Source organism: Acomys minous (assembly GCF_964271855.1).
Source record: "Acomys minous genome assembly, chromosome: 5".
NCBI lineage: Eukaryota > Metazoa > Chordata > Mammalia > Rodentia > Muridae > Acomys > Acomys minous.
The window spans coordinates 32,133,013-32,151,663 of NC_140494.1; the positions used below are offsets into that span (position 1 = coordinate 32,133,013).

At 46.3% G+C, this 18,651-nt stretch overlaps 1 protein-coding gene across 2 annotated transcripts in view; it reads left to right on the forward strand.

Moving 5' to 3' along the window:
- The first annotated feature begins 559 nt into the window (after positions 1-559).
- The window catches only part of HABP4 (hyaluronan binding protein 4), a 29,476-nt gene continuing 11,384 nt past the window's right edge, over positions 560-18,651 (forward strand). The window contains exons 1-5 of one of the 2 annotated variants that reach the window (XM_084784075.1): positions 560-1,103; positions 8,496-8,658; positions 12,965-13,126; positions 13,765-13,833; positions 15,454-15,537. In XM_084784075.1, coding sequence (XP_084640201.1) covers positions 719-1,103; positions 8,496-8,658; positions 12,965-13,126; positions 13,765-13,833; positions 15,454-15,537 — 863 coding nt within the window. In that variant the 5' untranslated portion in view covers positions 560-718. The remainder of the gene's footprint in view (positions 1,104-8,495; positions 8,659-12,964; positions 13,127-13,764; positions 13,834-15,453; positions 15,538-18,651) is intronic. The other variant, XM_084784076.1, reaches the window with a different exon arrangement.

Genomic DNA, 18,651 nt, shown 5'->3' on the forward strand with positions numbered 1-18,651 from the left:
AAGGGGAAAATGGGAGGGAGGGAAGAATGGGAGGATACAAGGGATGGGATAACCACTGAGATGTAACAAGAATAAATTAATAAAGGAGAAAAAAATAATAAAAAAAAGAAAAACAACTATTATCTAAACTTCACCCCGTCCACGCCCGCACTCATCACCTCATCAACCTTGGATCTAAGGGTTGTTTCTTTGAGCTTGAATGGTCTGCTTTGGTCTCCTGCCCCTGTCACCCCTCTCGTAGCTCAAGTCGCTCTAAGCTTCTTCATTGGGTCAGCTCCCTGCCAAGGAGGGCAGCGGAGAACGCTTCCTCTCCTCTAGGCACTTTCTCTCCCTCCCTCTACAGCTCTGAAGGGCTAGTGACTAGGTCACCTCGGCTAAGACTCCTACAGGCGCAAAAGGACTAGAAAACCCTAACAGCTTTCCCTGCGGGTCCTCGTGGTAGCTCCGCCCCCGCCCCGCCTCACCACGCCCACAGGCCAGCGGGGGGAGGGGTAAAGTGGGGCATGGCGTCACAGACGCCGGCCACCCATTGGGTGTTCGTGCGCCCCGGGCCCGGAGGGCGTGTCCGCCAGCGCTGATTGGCTGGGGCGCGCCGGCGGGAGGAGCCGACCGCGGGGCCCGGAGTGCGGCGGCGGCGGGCGGCAGCATGGGTCCTCGCCCCCGGCTTCGCTGAGTCTCTCTGGCCTGGGCTGCCCGCGGCGCCCGCAGCGGCGGCGTCATGAAGGGGGCCATTGGGAGCCCGGTAGCCGCCGCGGGCGCCGCGATGCAGGAGACGTTCGGCTGCGTCGTGGCTAACCGCTTCCATCAGCTGCTGGATGACGAGTCGGACCCGTTCGACATCCTCCGAGAGGCCGAGCACCGGCGCCAGCAGCAGCTGCAGCGCAAGCGGCGCGACGAGGCAACGGCGGCCAGCGGGGCCGGGCACCGTGGCGGCAGGAGCCCGGCGGTGGCCCCAGGACACAGGCCCGGCGCGGCCGGCCGCAGGGAGTCGCAGAAGGAGCGCAAGAACCTCGCGGCGTCCGGCGCACAGCAGCCGGACAGCCCCGGGGGCCCGCAGCCGCCAGGTACGCCGTGGGCACCGAGGTCACCCCTCTTGCCGCTAGGTACGGGGACCAGTCCCGCGTGGGCGAATCAGAACAGGGTGTCCTGATGGGCGCAGGGCCCGGGGTCACTCTTTCGGGGCCACTCTTGCAGGATCATGACCCTCCTGGGTGGTCACTTTCCCGGGTCACCCTGTCTCAGTGGGGAGGGTCTCAGGGTCTCACGCCCTGTGCGCTCATCCCAGTTAGTGGAGAATGAGCAAGACCTGTGAATTTTGATGGGCAGAGGCCACTTGGTCACTCCCCCGAGGTTCCTATCCACGAAGAGGGGTCGGGAGTCACTCTGGGTAGCGGGGGTGGGGGGTGGGGTTGTCTGTCCTATCCAATTGGACCCATTCCGGGTCGGGAGTAGAGTGGGCTGAGCTGGAGGTTCCTGATGGACAAGAAGGCCCCGGGGGTGACTCTTTCGGAGTCACCCACCTGGCAGTCCTGGTTCGGTGGAGCCCCAGATCTGCAGCTGGCTGCATCCTTCATCCTCCCGTCCGGCCTCTGCGGGATTCACTGTTGAACCCTTTCAGGGATCCCAGATTCTGGGCCTCGAGATTCAGGGAGGCCTGGGCACCCTCGGGTGTGGGAGCCCCTGGACGACAGACCAGAGCCCAGGGTGAGTGGGGTGGGCTTGGGGTCCCGGCTCTTCTGCGCCTCATCTCCCAATCAATCATAGCCTCCAGCTGTTAGCTGGCACCGATTGCAGCGGAGCATACTGTGTAGGTGGGGAGTGTAACTTGTGATTGATCCAATACTGTTTTGTTTGGTGTTTTTTTTTTTTTTTTTTTTTTTTTTTTTTTTTTTTTGAGACGGGGGTCTCTCTGTCAATACTGCGTTTTTGTAGAAGCGGTTTTAACCTTTGCAAGCGGAATGTTCAAAGTTACCCTTCCCGGTTAGAAGAGGGGTCAGCCCTCCGCTGGGTGTGCTGTCTGCGTAGGAGGCTGCTGCTGTCACCTGAGCTGCGTCAAGGCGTTTGCAGCCGCGCTCTCGCCACCTGAACGCCCCGTTTTTCTCATAATAAGGTTATGACCCTAGGGTTGGCAAGAATTAGAGTGTGGTTTGACCATGGGGTAGGCAGGTGTGTTCGTGTGGGCATCGTTGCCTCGTTCTTGCTTGAGAAAAATTGTCTTTCCACTTCTGGCTTGACGTTTGAGACTTTGGCTGATACAGCTAGGTAATGCTTACCTTTGTAAAGTTTGAGAGTCAGAAACCATGAAGATGGATACATCAGTGAAGTTAGGGCTCCTTTAAAGATGCAAATGCGCCACACCGTACATTTTGTATTGTGTTTCTCTTAGTTGTATTTAGAAAAATGGGAGGAAAAGAATTAAGAAAGACTGGTTTTTTTTTTATATTTACTTGTTTAATTTACTTTTTTTTTTTTATCAAGGTAAAATACACTAGCCTTTGGGGGGGGTACCAGTGACTGCTGTTAAAATGTTGGTTTTTTAAAAATTTTTTTACTTTTCTTTGTGTGTGTGTGTGTGTGTGTGTGTGTGTGTGTGTGTGTGTTGAGACAGGATTTTTCTGTGTCACAGTCCTGGTTGTCTTGGAACTCTATTTGTAGACCAATCGAGCCTCAAACTCAGAGTTCTGCCTAGCTCTGTCTCCCGAGCGCTGAGATTAAATGTTAATGTTGAATTTTTAGCCTTTTGGTTTTTGGTTTTGTTTTGTTTTATGTGCGTTGATGTTTTGCACCCTCTGTGTGAGGGTGTCAGATCTTGGAGTTACAGACAGTTGTGAGCTGCCGTGCAAATGCTGGGAGCTGAACGCGGGTCCTCTAGAAGAACAGTCAGTGCTCTTAAGCACTGAGCCATCTCTCCAGCCCCTGAATTTTTAGCCTTTTGAAAATTAAAAATATATTTGTTTTGGCAAACCCAGAGTTTCATTCATGTTGAGCAAATGATCTATTGCTGAGCTTGAACCCTCAGCTCTTGTTACAGAAATTTTAAACAATCCCCAAAATGTATGAAGTTAGCAGAAGGATCCCTTATTTTTTATGAATAATAGTGTGCATTTATATACATATATTTATATAATAAAAGCACAGTGTGGGGATGGAGAGATAGATTACTCAGAAAATGTCTTGAAAACATGAAGATGTGAGTCCCATCCCTGACTGAATTTATGATCCCCAACTCGAAGAGAGACCTGGTCTTAGAAAGTGAGGTGAGATCTTCCTGAGGTGAACACCCAGGACGCACATGCACACTTGCACACACATACATGCATGTGCACAGGTACAAGGTTTCATAACTTTCCCACCTGATTCAGTAAGCTAGTATAATTAGCACATTATTTCTTTTTCAGTTCACAGTCTTGGCCTTCTGGCCTTTGAGACCTAGTTGATGTTAGAATGGAAATTTTGTAATGAGAATTCCTTTTTTCTTTTAAAGATTTATTTATTTATTTACTTATTTAATGTATGTAAGTGCTTTATACCTGCAGGCCAGAAGAGGGCACCAGATCTCATTATAGATGGTTATGAGCCACCATGTGGTTGCTGGGACTTGAACTCGTGTCCTCTGGAAGAGCAGGTGGTGCTCTTAACCTCTGAGCCATCTCTCTAGCCTGAGAATTCCTTTTTTGTTTGTTTGTTTGTTTGGTGGTTTTTTTTAAAGACAGGTTTCTCTTTGTCACTCTGGTTGTCCTGGACTTGCTCTGTAGACCAGGCTGTCCGTGAACTCACGGTGATCCACCTGCCTCTGCCTCCCAAGTGCTGAGATTACAGGCGCGCGCCACCATGCCCAGCTAAGAATTCCTTTTTCAAGTGTGCATGATTTCTACATCTGTTCTAAATATATCTGATGGGCTACAGAGAGTGACTCTATACATCATGTTAGCACTAATTAACATGAAAGAGCATACTTTCCTGCGCTCATAAAAAATTAAACTTTGAATGTCCTGAGTGAATGGATAGTGTGGACAAATACCATGCACACTTTCTGTGTAACAGAATCAGTTACTGATCTCAAAATGATGTGGAAGTCATTTTCCCCATGGAAATATATATTTGTGGAGTCCTTGTCTGTCTAACGATAATCCGTGGATGAGCCTTGCCCAAGAATAAATTCACTCTTGAATCACCAGTTTCATTTTTATTTTCCTGAACTTTCAGGGTTATGGTCCATAAACCAACATTCAGCTTTGTTTTTTATAGGAAATCTTACTGTAAATGTTACTGTATCCCATTTACTCTCTGGGCTTTAGTTTAGAGAACTGATCAGGTCTTTATTGGAAAGGGCTGGAAGGGCAGCGCCTGCATTGCCTGCTCCAAGCTGCTGATCCAGCACAGAGCAGCAAGCTATGTCCAGCTGCATCTTGATCTCCTCGAACAAAGTTGTGGGAAAAGAAAAAAATCTGTCCTTGATTTCTTTGTTTTGGGGGTTTTAGAAAAATGTAATGTGGGCTGGAGAGATGGCTCAGCAGTTAAGAGCACTGACTGTTCTTCCAGAGAACCAGGGTTCAATTCCCAGCACCCACATGGCAGCTCATAACTGTCTGACTCCAAGAGCTGACACAGTCACATAGACAATACATGCAGGCTAAACACCAATGCACATCAATAAAAGTAAATAAATTAAAAAAGAAAATGTAATGTTGTACTCATAATCATGTAACTATGATAAGTTTATAAATCTGAAAAAAAATTATCAGTTTCAGTTTATACAGAGGAACCCTGGCTGGCAAGAGAGTTTACTTGTTATAATAGAAATAAGAGTAAGCAGAAAGAAGTGAGAGCAAGCACCTAAGCAGTTCTGTAGCTGAATGGAGATACATAGTCTTAAAAAATCTGTGAGTTGGGCTGGAGAGATGGCTCAGAGGGTAAGAGCACTGACTGCTCTTCCAAAGGTCATGAGTTCAATTTCCAGCAACCACATGTTGGCTCACAACCATCTATAACGAAATCTGTATACATAATAAATAAATAAATCTTTTTTAAAATCTGTGAGTTACAATGAGTTACATAATTTAAAAACAATCTATGAGTTGCTAGTAGGAAATCAGAAGCTGATTAAAATATTTTTTTCATGTGTTAACATGTTTGCTTGCATGCGAGTATGTGGGCAATGTACATGCATGCAATGCCCAGAGAGGCCAGAAGAGGGCAACAGATCCCCAGACCAGAAGTTACAGATGGTTGTGAGCTGCCACGTGGTTGCTGGTAACCCAGCTCAGGTCCTCAGCAGAGCATCAAGTGTGCTTAAGTACTGAGCTAAGTTTCTCCAGCCCCGGGAGTTCTTTTTATATTGAGGAAAAGTAGGAACGAGGATGTCATGAATTGACCTTTTTAAATGTTCAGCTTGTTGGGGGCTGGAGAGATAGCTCAGTGGTTAAGAGCTCCACCTGCTCTTCCAGAGGTCCCGAGTTCAATTCCCAGCAACCACATGGTGGCTCACAGCCATCTGTAATGTGATCTGATACCCTCTTCTGCAGATAAAGCACTCATATGCAATAAATAAAATAAATAAAATCTAAAAAAAAATTTTTTTCAAGCTTGTTAGCTAGGAGTGGTGGCACACACCTTTAATCCTAGGCAGAGGCAGGCGGTGCCAGCTGGTGTCATGCAGTTCTGGTGTGGATCTCATGGGTACAACATTGCTGTTTGGTCTGGAAGACGCTGGTTTGCAACAGACACCCTGGTTCTCTGGCTTACAACCTTTCTACCTCTTCTGTAACGCTCCCTTAGCCTTAGATATAGGAGTCACCGCTTCCAATTTTGAGTGTGCATGTGTGTGCGTGCGTGTGCATGTGCATGTGCACACACAGGTGTGCATGTAGAATCTAGAGGGCAATGTTAGGCGTCTTCTGTCACCTTTCACCTTATTTTCCTAAGACAGGATCTTTAACAATTTTTTAAAATTATTTTTATTTTATGTGCATTGGTGTTTTGCTTGCATAGATATCTGTGTGAGCGTGTCAGATCCCCTGGAACTGGAGTCACAGACAGTCGTGAGCTGCCATTTGGGTGCTGGGAATTGAACCCAGAAAGAGCAGCCAGTGCTCCTAACTGCTGAGCCATCTTTACAGGCTCCTAGAGCCCCAGAACTCAACATGGATCTAGACTAGCTGGCCGAGCATTCTCTCTCTCCCCCGTGCTGGTGTCACAGGCATAGTTCACCACGCTTGGCTTTTCTGTATGTCCTGGGGCTCTGAACTTGGGTCAGCACCCTTGCATGGCAAATACTTTGCCTGCTGCGCCATCTCTCTCGCACCCAATCTTGATTTCTTAGTAATGCAAATTTTTACAATAAAAGCTCTATTTGTGGTATTTTTCCATGTTCTGAGCAAATTTAGGTTGTGAACTCACTGAGTGATGCATGTCATATTTACATATTTCTCGTCATGGGACATTGAAAACATTAGGCTTCTTGGCATGATGGTGTACATCTGTAATCCCATCACTAAAAAAAAAAAAAAATAGTAGGTAGATTTCTTGTGAGTTTGAGGCCAGCCTGGTCTACATAGGAAGTTCCAGGCCAGAAAGGGTCTCTCAGAGACAGAGACTGAGCTTAGGTTTGTGGTATAGTCCATCACACTCAAAAACTAATTTTTTTAAAAAGTTTTTTTCCAGACAGAGGTTTCTATGTGTTATTTTGGCTGTCCTGGACTCACTTTGTTGACCAGGCTAACCTTGAACTCACATCAACCCGCCTGCCTATGTGTTCCAAGTGCTAAGATTAAAGGCATACACCACCACAGCCACATCAAAAACTACTTTATATGAAAAGCTATACAGTCTTTTTTTAAAAATAATTTTGAAGTTATTTATTATGTTTATAGTATTCTGCCTGCATGTACACCTGCATGCCAGAAGGGGGCACCAGATCTCATTCTAGATGGTTGTGAGCCACCATGTGGTTGCTGGGAATTGAACTCAGGACCTTTGAAAGAGCAGCCAGTGCTCTTAACCTCTGAGCCATCTTTCCAACCACAAAAAGCTGTACAGTCTTGTTAGTGATATCACAGATTTTTTGCTTCAAAATAGGAACTGATAATTTTTGCAAGTGTTAGACTTTAATAGATAGGAAATACTGTGAAAAACATATACACCTATATTTCCTAAAATGTGTGTATATATGCCTATATATACAAATACACACACACACACACACACACACACACACACACACACACACACACACACATATATATATATATGTTGTCTATGAGAGGAATTTAACAGCTAAAATGTGGCTACTTGAAGAAATTAAACCTTTTATAGCTATGCAATCAATGTGAAGAATAATTTCTGCTAAGAAAAGCAAAAGGCATTAGGATAGGAGTTAGTTACACATAATGTCCTAGGGACCAGAAGAAGTGGTGAAGCTCTGCACAGCGTATTATGATGTTAGCGCAGACCTCATGAGTCACAAAGGTAAGCATAAGAAGTAGAGAACAGGGCCAGGCAATCGGGGGGAGGGGGACATGGGACGGACGGGGACGACACAAGCAGGTAGAGCTCTGAGTCTGAGGCCAGCCTGGTCTACATAAGCAGTTCCAGAACAGCCAGGGCTACACAGAGAAAGACAAAGGCTACCCTGTCTTGGAAAAAAGAGAAAGAAAGAAAAGAAAAAGTAGAGAACAGAAAAAAAAATGGTGGGGGTGGGGGAGAAAGCAGCAGCCTCTGCCCCAGCTGGGCTCTGGGTCCTCAGTGAACAAAAGACGCTCTGTGTGAGTAATGGCTGCCTCTTAAAAGGGTCAGGGAATATGTGTGGAGTGAGTGGTGCACACACACACACACACACACACACACACACACACACATACACACACACACACCTTATTAAAAAAGCAGGAAGATCTAAATCAGCACACACACCTCTGTGTAAAAAGCAAACCCCTTTATGTCAGATGACAGACCCTAGGTGCCCTTGGTTTGTTTGCACCTGGGATTCTTTTTTATTCTGGTTTCTCACGACAAGGTTTCTCTGTGTAGTCCTGACTGTCCTAGAACTCACGCAGAGATCCATCTGCCTCTACCTCCTGAGTGCTGGGATGAAAAGCCTGGGCCACCACCTGGGATTCTAAAAGTGTAGTCTGCGGTGCAGGTTTTAGCCATCCAGTAAAAAGATACCTAGGAACAGTTCCATGGGCACTGACGACAACCGTAAAGCCGGCCAGGCACGGTGGCACCCCTGAGACAAGAGCATCAGGTGAAGGCTGGCCTAGGCTCCGTCGTCACACTCTGTAAATGTGGAGCCCGTATGGCTTGACCCTGTTATTTCTAGGGCTTGACGGGGACGTGGGTTGATAATTAACAGACAAGGCATCGGTAGGCAGTAACTGTTTCTCTCTGAAACTCCCACTTTCCAGTGACTTTGGTTTCTAGTAGAAAACCCATGTCCACCTCGAACAGTGATGCCGCGGATGCTGCGTTCCAGCTTTGTTTGCTTCTCCTGGCAGGCCAGAAGCGGATTCCTAGAAGAGGGGAGCAGCAGGGATGGAGTGACAACCGGGGGACAGACGTGGTGCTTGATAGAGCAGAGCGAAGGTCCTACAGAGAATACCGGCCCTATGACACTGAGAGGCAGGCAGACTTGACAGCGGAGAAGTTTCCAGGTGAAAAGTATGTACCTTAGCCTTCCGTGAGGGTGGCCGGGGGCCCTGGGGGTTCCTGGTAAGTACTAGGCTTTGTGACATTTCTGTGGTGGCAGTCCTACAGATAATTTGTCAGGTAAGTTACAGGCCATGTTACCTTCTGTAGACCCAGAAGGATCTGACTTATTTTTAGCTCAGGAAATGATTATATAATTAAATTTTAGCTGTGGGCTTGGGGTACAGCTCTGTGGCTGTGCACCTGCCTGCCCTGCACAAAGTCAGAAGAACAGAAAGCGTGTTCAGGGTATGTGTGAGAAGCCTTCTTTGTTTTTATTTTATGTATGTGGGTATTTTGCCTGCTTGTGTGTATGTATGCCACGTGTGTGCCTGGTGCCCGTGGAGGCCTGAAGAGGGTGTCAGCTCCCCGGAAACTAGATTTACAGGTGGTCGTGAGCCACCATGTGGGTGCTAGAAATCAAACCCAGGTCATCTGGAAGAGCAGCCAGTGCTTTTAACCACTGAGCCATCTCTCCAGGCCCAGAAAAACCCTCATTTAAAAACACCCTCACTAGCACTTGGGAGGCATAGGCGGGAGGATTGCTTTGAGTTCGAGGCCAGCCTGGTCTACAAAGTGAGTCCAGGACAGCCAAGGCTACACAGAGAAACCCTGTCTCAAATAAATAAATAAATAAATAAATAAATAAATAAATAAATAAAAATAAAAATGCACTCACATTTAAAAACATGCTCATGGGGCTAGAGAGATGGCTCAGAGGTTAAGAGCACTGGCTGCTTTTCCAAAGGTCCTGAGTTCAATTCCCAGCAACCATATGGTGGCTCACAAACCATTTATAATGAGATCTGGTGCCCTCTTCTTGTGTACATAATAAATAAATAAATCTAAAAACAAAAAACAAAACAAAATCACTCACATACAAGTATGTTGAACAGATTAAAAATTGATTTTAAGTTAGATTAGGAAACTAACTTTAGCCTTAGGGATATAATTATGATGAGATTTAGCAGTGGTGCATGAATCTGTGGACACACAGTAAACAAACAAACAAATGTAAGAGAAGAAAACAAAATAAAAAACACACCCAACCCATCTTGCTGTCTGAGATGATACTTTTCAGCTTTTGGCCCATTTCCCATCTGTTCATCTACTGAGGTGGCAAGTGGTGTCTTAGTTATTTTTCTATTGCTGTGAAGAGATAACATGACCAAGGCAACTTAAAAAAAAGAAAGGCATTTAATTTGGGCCCTAAAGTTTCAGAGTGTGAGTTGATAACCGTCCTGCTGGGGAGTGTGGTGGCAGCAGGCAGTAGGCGAGGTGCTGGGCACTAGCTGAGAGCTCACACCTGACCATGACCACAAGGCTGAGACTGATCTAAGTGAAGCACTATGGGATAGCGAGGGCTTTCCAAACCTCGGAGCCACCCCAGTGACACACCTCCTTCAACAAGGCCACATCTTCTTTTCTTTTTCAAAGATTTATTTATTTATTATTATATATACAGTATTCTGCCTGCATATACACCTGTACGCCAGAAGAGGGCATCAGATCACATTACAGATGGTTGTGAACCACCATGTGGTTGCTGGGACTTGAACTCAGGACCTTTGGAAGAGCAGGTGGCACTCTTAACCACTGAGCCATCTCCCCAGCCCAAGGTCACATCTTGTAATCCTTCACACAGGAACAGTTACACCAACTAAGGGCCAGGCATTCAAACATGACCCCACGGGCCATCCTCATTCCAGCTACACAGATGGCCGTGCATACATGCTGACCGCTCCATACTTTCTCATTTCTTCTTGACACACATGAGGGTTTCCCATGTGATAGCAGTGTTTGCTCAGTGTTTTTGGTGTGTGTTAATGCACGTGATGGAAGACCTGTACCGGGTGGCTGTATAGTGACCCATTATTTGGGTGTGTCATATATTACTACTTGTTTATGCTACAGGACCTGTGCTTGGTCAGCACTAGGCTTCATAAGTGATGCCCGGGAGCAAAAGCAGCTTCCGGTTTGTGTAAGGGGTTTCCTTAGTGGAGTCCCGGTATTAGAGTGCCAGTTTGGATTGTAAAACTGTGACGCTTGGGCAGGTGACCCATTTCTGCCACTGGCTTCTGTGCAAAGTTAGATAGGTACAGATGGTATAAAAACATATAAAATTGGGGCCAGTGGGATTATAGACCCACGGTGACAAACCACTGATACAGCAACCTATCAGTTTGGTTTGCCACTAATCTGTTACAGCATCTCCCACAACATCTTCTGCAAACTGGGTTGTAATCTAGGTAGATTTTTTTTTCCTTATTTGAATTAAAGTACACTTACTTTAAATTGATTTTGTGTGTGTGTCTGTGCGTCTGTGTGTGTCTGTGTGTGGCTTTTCAAGACGAGGTTTTTCTGTGTAGACTGTCCTGGACTCACTCTGTAGACCAGGGTAGCCTCGAATTCACATAGATCCAGCTGTCTCTGCCACCTCCCCAAGTGCTGGGATTATAGGCATGTGCCACCACATCCCACTTTTTTTTTTTGTCTTTAAACAATTGTTGTTGTTTTGAGACAACTTTCTCTGTGTAGCCTTGTCTGTCCTGGACTCACTTTGTAGACCAGGCTGGTCTCAAACTCACAGAGATCCATCTGCCTCTGCCTCCTGAGTGCTGGGATTATAGGTGTGCACCACTGCTCCAGCTAATCTTTGTTATTTTTTAAATGATTTATTTACTATTTATACAGTATTCTGCCCACATATGTGCCTGCCTGCCACAAGAAAGCACCAAATCTCATTACAGATGGTCGTGAGCCACCAGGTAGTTGCTGGGACTTGAACTCAGAACCTTTAAAAGGGCAGTCAGTGTTCTTAACCTCTGAGCCATCTCTCCAGCCCATCTTTGTTAACTTAAAAGTGTAAATCCAGCCCTTTCAACCAAGACCAAGAGTTGGAGTGACTCTGCTCTCAGCTAGTTGACAAGGGTGTTGACTGTGTCCAGGCAGAACATGTGTTTTCCCTCAGAAGCGACATTCCGAGTGTGAGGGGTTGACTGAGCCAGGATCAGATAGAGAGAACAGTCAAGCCATGTTGGCGTGTGTGGATCTGAGATGCAGATATTCCTTTCAGCAAAGCACTAGCTTTCCCTTAGGCCTCTATGAACTTAACTGAACTCTCTGCACATAGACTTCTTAAGAAATCGGTGTGGCCGGACACAGTGGCACACACTTGTAATCCCAGCACTCAGGTGGCAGAGGCAGGTGGATCTCTGTGTGTTCGAGGCCTGCCTGGTTTACAAAGTGAATCCAGGACAGCCAGGGCTACACAGAAAAACTGTCTCGGAAAACAAAAACAAAAAACAAGAAGAAAGTGTGCCAGGCTGGGTAGATTGCTTTTAAGAGAACGTGCTGTTCTTCCAGAGACCTGAGTTTGGTTTCCAGCACACTTCTCAAGCAGCTTACAACTGCCTGTTGCCCCAGCTCTGGGAATCTGACACCCTGTCCTGGACTCCAAAGGCATGTTTACATACAGATAGACTCACACAGGCATACATACAAGTAAAAATAAAATCTTTAAAAACACCAAAGTCTTCATTGTCTTTGGGCCTCTGTATGAAGTCACGGGACACAAGAAGGTCCAGTGTGTTAGTTATTTCAGCTCTAAACACCACCTTGTGGCTGTGTGTTTACAAGAGAGATTTGTAAAAACAAGATTTTTTATTTTTTTATTTTTTGTTTTTTTTGAGTCAGAGCTTCTCTATGTTATCTTGGCTGTCCTGGACTCACTTTGTAGACCAGGCTGCCCTCGAACTCACAGAGATCCACCTGCCTCTGCCTCCCTGAGTGCTGGGATTAAAGGAGTGCGCCACCACCGCCCCCGGCTGTGAGAAACAAGATTTAAAGCAAAAGATATTCCAAATGTAATGGTTAGACAGGAAAGAACCTTCATATTTAACTAACACAGTCTTTGTATATAAATGAGGAAATTGGATCTACAGAGAGCGAGCTGTGCCCCACCTGGTGAGAACCAGGACCTGGCTCCCTGCCTGGCGGCTGTGTGGCCTCTGGCAAAGCCCCTTCCGTGCTGCTTTGGTGGCAGCTCTGCTGCCCAGCTCTTTGGTGGCAGTTCTGCTGTGAGAATTAAAGTGCTGTGTGTGCCGTGCTCGGAGCATGCCAGGGACCATGTAGTCAGTGGTGACCTGTTAGTTTACTCAAGCCAACATGCTTTCTAATAAACCACAACCATGACTTGTCTTCTAGTTTGTTTTTTGTTTTTGTATGTTTTCAGACCTTTTGTCTGTTTCTCCCTTTTCATTTTACCATCTCTTCCTAGACCAGTTGACAGGTTTGATCAAGACAGACCACTGAGAGGACGTGGAGGCCCCAGAGGAGGCCTGAGGAGCAGAGGCCGAGGTGGTCCCGGGAATAGAACTTTTGACTACTTTGACCAAAGAGGAAGACGAGATTTTGAAAGATACGGTAGCAATGATAAAGTGTAAGCTCCTTTGTCTGTGCTGATTCCACTCTGGATTTTGTGTTTCTTGATGACCAGCTTTATATGCGTGTGCTGTCCGTCAGTCCTGTGGGGCAGGACATCACTTATTTGTTTATTTAATCTTCATTTTTTATGTGCATTGGTGTTTTGTCCGCATGGATGTCTGTGTGAAGGTGTCAGATTTTGGAGTTACTGACAATTGTAAGCTACCACGTGGGATTTGAACCTGGGTTCTCTGGAAGAGCAGTCAGTGCTCTTAACTGCTGAGCCATCTCTCCATCCCCAGGATTTTTTTTTTTTGAAAATTTGCTTTAAAAAACAAAGATTTACTTTAAAAAAATTATGTGTATCTGTGTGTGATGTGTGCAGGTGGGTGAGTGGGTGCATGGGTGACTGCAATCTGTAACATACATGAGTGCAGTGCCTGCAGAAGCCAGAGATGATGTCAGATCCCTTGATTGCTAGACAGTTGTATGCTGTCTGATGTAAGCACTGGAAATTAAACTCAGGTCCTCTGTAAGAGCAGTGTGCACCAGTCCTTCTCTGCAGACCTCGGGGCAGGGTTTTCAGACTAGGAGACTGACTGATGAGAAGCAGCCTCCACCTCAAGTTAATATGAATATTCTCTGTTTCTCCAGAGCAAACAGACTGGAGGACAGCCTAGGTGGCTGTGGTGTTCGCCTGTGGGGATCAGGTAAAGACACTAGGTAAGATGCAAGGATGTTTCCTCAGAGCCTGCAGAGGGCGGGAGTCGCCGATTCTTTAAAAATGATGTTCTCTAGGTTGCATTTGCCAAGTAGAAGTTGATATGGGCTATGGTTTAGTGAGGCTGTGTGTGTATGTGTGTGTGTGTGTGAGAGAGAGAGAGAGAGACAGAGAGAGAGACAGAGAGAGAGACAGAGAGACAGAGACAGATGCAGACAGAGACACAGAGAGACAGAGAGAGAAGGAGGGGGTGAAGGGAGGAGAGCATGTATGTATGTCCCTGGGATTGACTGCACCAGGGGAAAACTTTTTAAAGCATATTGTTATGTTGCATTTAGACTCAAAACTGCTTTTAAAAGTCTGTTTACATTTTATCTGAGACAGAGTCCCTTGGTGTAGCCCTACCTGGCCTAGAAATCATTATATATACTGGTCTAGAATTCATGGAAATCCTCCTGCCTCTGCCTCCCAATCAAAAAGCGTATGCCACCATACCTGGCCCCCTAAAGGTCTATTATTTTAATCTTAATTTTTTCTGAGTAATACTTGACAGGTGACCATGTATTTGTTCATACATTTTAAGCATATGGTGTGGCACATTTGCACATCTCTTAATTTATTTATTTTTTTATATTTGAGACAGGGTCTCACTATTTGGCCCATCTCGTTATTGAACTAATTAATCCCTCTGCCTCAGCTTCTCATGTGCTGGGGTTATAGACATATGCATCACACCAACCTGCATTTTATTTTTCTGTATGTTACCACAATTCTCATAGATGTTTATTTGGTAAAATCCTCCTCTGGTCAGCACGTGTACTTGCCTAGTGTGCACAAAGCTCTGGGTCCAAGCCCCAGCCCTGCGTAAATTGGGAGAGGTGGTGAATGCCTGCAACCCAGTTTCGGAACAAGATTATCCTCAGCAACATAGTATAAAAGCCTGGTAAACATGAAGCCTTGGCTCAAACTGAGCACTTGCTGCTCTTGTAAAGAATCTGAGTTTCAGGAATTTTAAATCTCTCTTCTGGCTTCAGTGGGCACTGCACCCAGGTAGTGCACATACAGGCACACACACACACACACACACACACACACACACACACACACACACACACACACACACACACAAACCTTAAAAAAAAGTTAAAAGACGGAATTCTTGCCAGGCATGGTAGCACACACCTTTGCCCTCCAGCACTTGGATGGAGGAAGCACTGCAGAGGCAGGTGGATCTCTGTGGGTTTGAGGCCAGCCTGGTCTATACAGTGAGTTCTAAGCCAGCCAGGGCTACACATTGAGACCTTTCCTCAAAAGTAAAATATATATAAAAAGTTTCTTAAAGAGCTGGAATTCTCCAGTATAATAATTTCATCTTTTTTATGATCATTTTAGTCTCTGTTCTTAATTTTAGAACATTCATGGACATTTATATTTATTTCTGACAGTTTTGAAATAACGTAATTTTAAGCAGCCCTGACTACTTGCTGCCTCCCACTGTGATGTGGAAGTCCTCGCTTCAAGGGCGTGCCCTGAGAAACTGGGCCTGAGATGTGTTTCCTTAACTAGACAAGGCATTGGCGGGCGTGACGGATTGTGTGACGGATGTTGTTGCTGCTTTTCAGTGACACGGAGCCACCTGCGTCCACGGAAGAGACCTCAATGACGGAGGAGTGCCAGGGCGTCCTGGATGAGGAGTCTCCAGCCAAGTAGGGGCCACTTCTCATGCCTATGGGTTGTCGTGTGTAAAGATTCTTACACACACACAGAGAGAGAGGGAGAGGGAGAGGGAGGGAGAGGGAGGGAGGGAGAGGAGAGAGTGTTTCTCAGTCTAACAGAGCCCTGGCTGTCCTGGACTTTGTAGACCAGGCTGGCTTCAGACTTACAACCACCTGCCTCTGCCTCCCAAATGCTGGGATTAAAGGTGTGTGCCACCATGCCGGGCTTGTACCAAATTCTTAATGATCTATCATCTCTCTTTTAAGATTGGACATTATGTTTACGAGCATGAAGTCGTGTGTGTGTGTGTGTGTGTGTGTGTGTGTGTAAATGTGTGAGTGCTTTTGTGAGAGTGGATGCCAGAGCAGGTACCTTGTATCTCCTCTATGGTTCTGTACCTTGCTGCCTTAGACAGGGCCCCTCACAGTGAAAGAATCTCAGCTATGGTGTGAGCTCTTAGGCTCCTCTGTCCACTCCCCAGTGCTGGAATTCCTAGGTGTACCCAGCCAAGCCTGGCTTTTTATGTGAGTGTTGGACATTCCACTCTGTTCCTTATGCTTCCAGTGCAAGTACTCTCAAAAACGACAGTCTTTCTGTGTAACCCTGGCTGTCCTATAACTCTCAATATGTAGATCAGGCTGTCCTTGAACTCACAGAGCTCCACTTTCCTCTGCCTCACTAGTGCTAGGATGAAAGGCGTGCACGACCCTACTCAGCTGGAGCAAGCATTCTTTGTTTTGTTTTGTTTCTTTATTTATCATTTTATGTGCATTGATGTTTTATCTGCGTGTGTCTCTGTGTGAGGGTGTCAGATCCCCTGGAACTGGAGTTACAGACAGTTGAGCTGCCATGTGGGTGCTGGGCATTGAACTTGGGTCCTCTGAAAGAGCAGCCAGTGTTCTCAAACACTGAGCCATCTCTCCAGCCCTGGAGCAAGCATTCTTAACTCACTAACCCATCTCCCTAGCCTAGTGTTTTAAAAGCTGAATCCTTTCTTTTTAAAAAAAGATTTATACATTATGTACACAATGTTGTGTCTGCATGTACATCTGCAGGCCAGAAGAGGGCATCAGGTCACATTACAGATGGTTGTGAGCCACTGTGTGGTTGCTGGGACTTGAACTCAGGACCTCTGCAGGAACAGCCAGTGCTCTCAGCACTGAGCCATCTCTCCAGCCCAAGCTGAATCCTTTCTAACATCACACTGAGTTGACCTTGTTTATATGCTAATGGATAACAATCATACTAATTAAGTAATTTGATAGGGTGGTTTTGCTTGTTTTTTGTTGTTGTTGTTTTTGTTCTTTGTTTTTAATAAGAGTATATTAAAAGAAAGTATTGTGTCCTCTGCCCCTCAGCTCTTCTGTCTTGCTCTTGTCCCCTTTAATCTCTTGTCATCCATTTTCTCATGAAGACTGAGTCTCTGGTCCTTATCTAGCACATTTAATCTGTTGGTTTTTTGTTTTGTTTTGTTTTCAAGACTTATTTTTTATGTATACAGTGCTCTGTCTGCATGTATGCCTGCACACCAGAAGAGGACACCAGATCTCATTATAGATGGCTATGAGCCACCCTGTGGTTGCTGGGAATTGAACTCAGGACCCTTGGAAGAGCAGCCAGTGCTCTTAACCTCTGAGCCATCTCTCCAGCATCTAGCACATTTAAGCTCTAAGCCAAACCTCCTTTCCCTAGGAATGGGCCAGAGTCCCTCACAAAATGAAGCTTACTATCTTAGCTAAGTGCACAGGCCAGTGAACTCTTAGGATCTTCCTATGCCCTGGCTTTGTCTCTTTTTAGGGGGTGGGGGCGGAGTTGGTTTTCTTTTTTTCTTTTTTTCTTTTTTTGGTTCTTCAAGACAGGGTTTCTCTATGTAGCCTTAACTGTCCTGAACTTGCTTTGTAGGCCAGGCTGGCCTTGAACTCACAAAGATCCACCTGCCTCTGCCTCCCGAGTGCTAGGATTAAAGGCGTGCACCACCACCGCCCGGCCTGGCTTAGTCTCCTAAGGCAAAACCACCTCCTGGATAATTTCATTCAGCCTTCTCCCCATCCACTGCCCAGCAAGTCACAGGCAGGGTGCTTGGAACTTTTGTAAAGGCTGTTGGTTTTGTTTTTGTTTTTATTATTACTACATGTATACATGCATTATGAGGCCTCAGTCTGTGTATCTGTGTCCTGCATCCCTACGCCAGCATCCCCAGTGCTTCTTATGCTCAGCTTCAGCTTTATGCGGGTTCCAGGAATGAGCCGACCACAGGTCACTAGGCTTGTGTTACCAGCACCTTCACATCACTGCCACGCCTCGGAGAAATTCAGAGTCCCCAGCTAGGAAGCTGATGGCCTTCTCAGCTTCCAGGACATAACTTTTCTGCGTCTGCTGCCTCTGAGCCTCTTTGCTCTGGGCAGACACAGTGCCATCTCTTCTCACAGCTCTTCCATCGTTGGGTCCATTCACACTGGTTTCCTCAAACCCTCAAACTGTTAGTTTGTTCATTTCTTCTTTCTCAACTCTGGTCTCTGGGCATTTTAGTGTACAGTCTCATACTGAAGTCTCCCCTCAACCCTGTGCTCTCTCACTTTCCCCTTAACTGCAGGCCTGCTTCCTGTTACCGCTCCTCTGATACTTCCGCTCCTCTGATACTTCCCCCGCGCCAGGCTGATGGGCACTTCAGTCTGGATCTGTGTTGGATTCAGCTTAGCTCTTTGGTTCACTGCGCTCTGGTTTCCGCTCTGCCTTGCGCATTTCCTTTGCAACTCTCCTCCCCCGATCCCCGCAGACAGGGTTTCTCTGTGTAACAAGCCCTGGCTATCCTGGACTCACTCTTTGTAGACCAGGCTGGCCTCGAATTCACAACAATCTGCCTGCCTTTGCCTCCTGAGTGCTGAGACTGCAGGCGTGCACCACCACGCCCAGTTCCTTTGCACCTCAAGGCCTCTTCTCTTTCTCAATCTTCCTGTGATCTTATGTGCACTGCTGCTTAAACTGTCATGCACGTGTTGACATCAGAATACAGGTCACAGATCATTGCCTTTGTCCTTCAATATGAGTCCTAGGTCTGTGTATCTGTGTCTTGCATACCTATGCCAGCATCCTCAGTGCTTCTC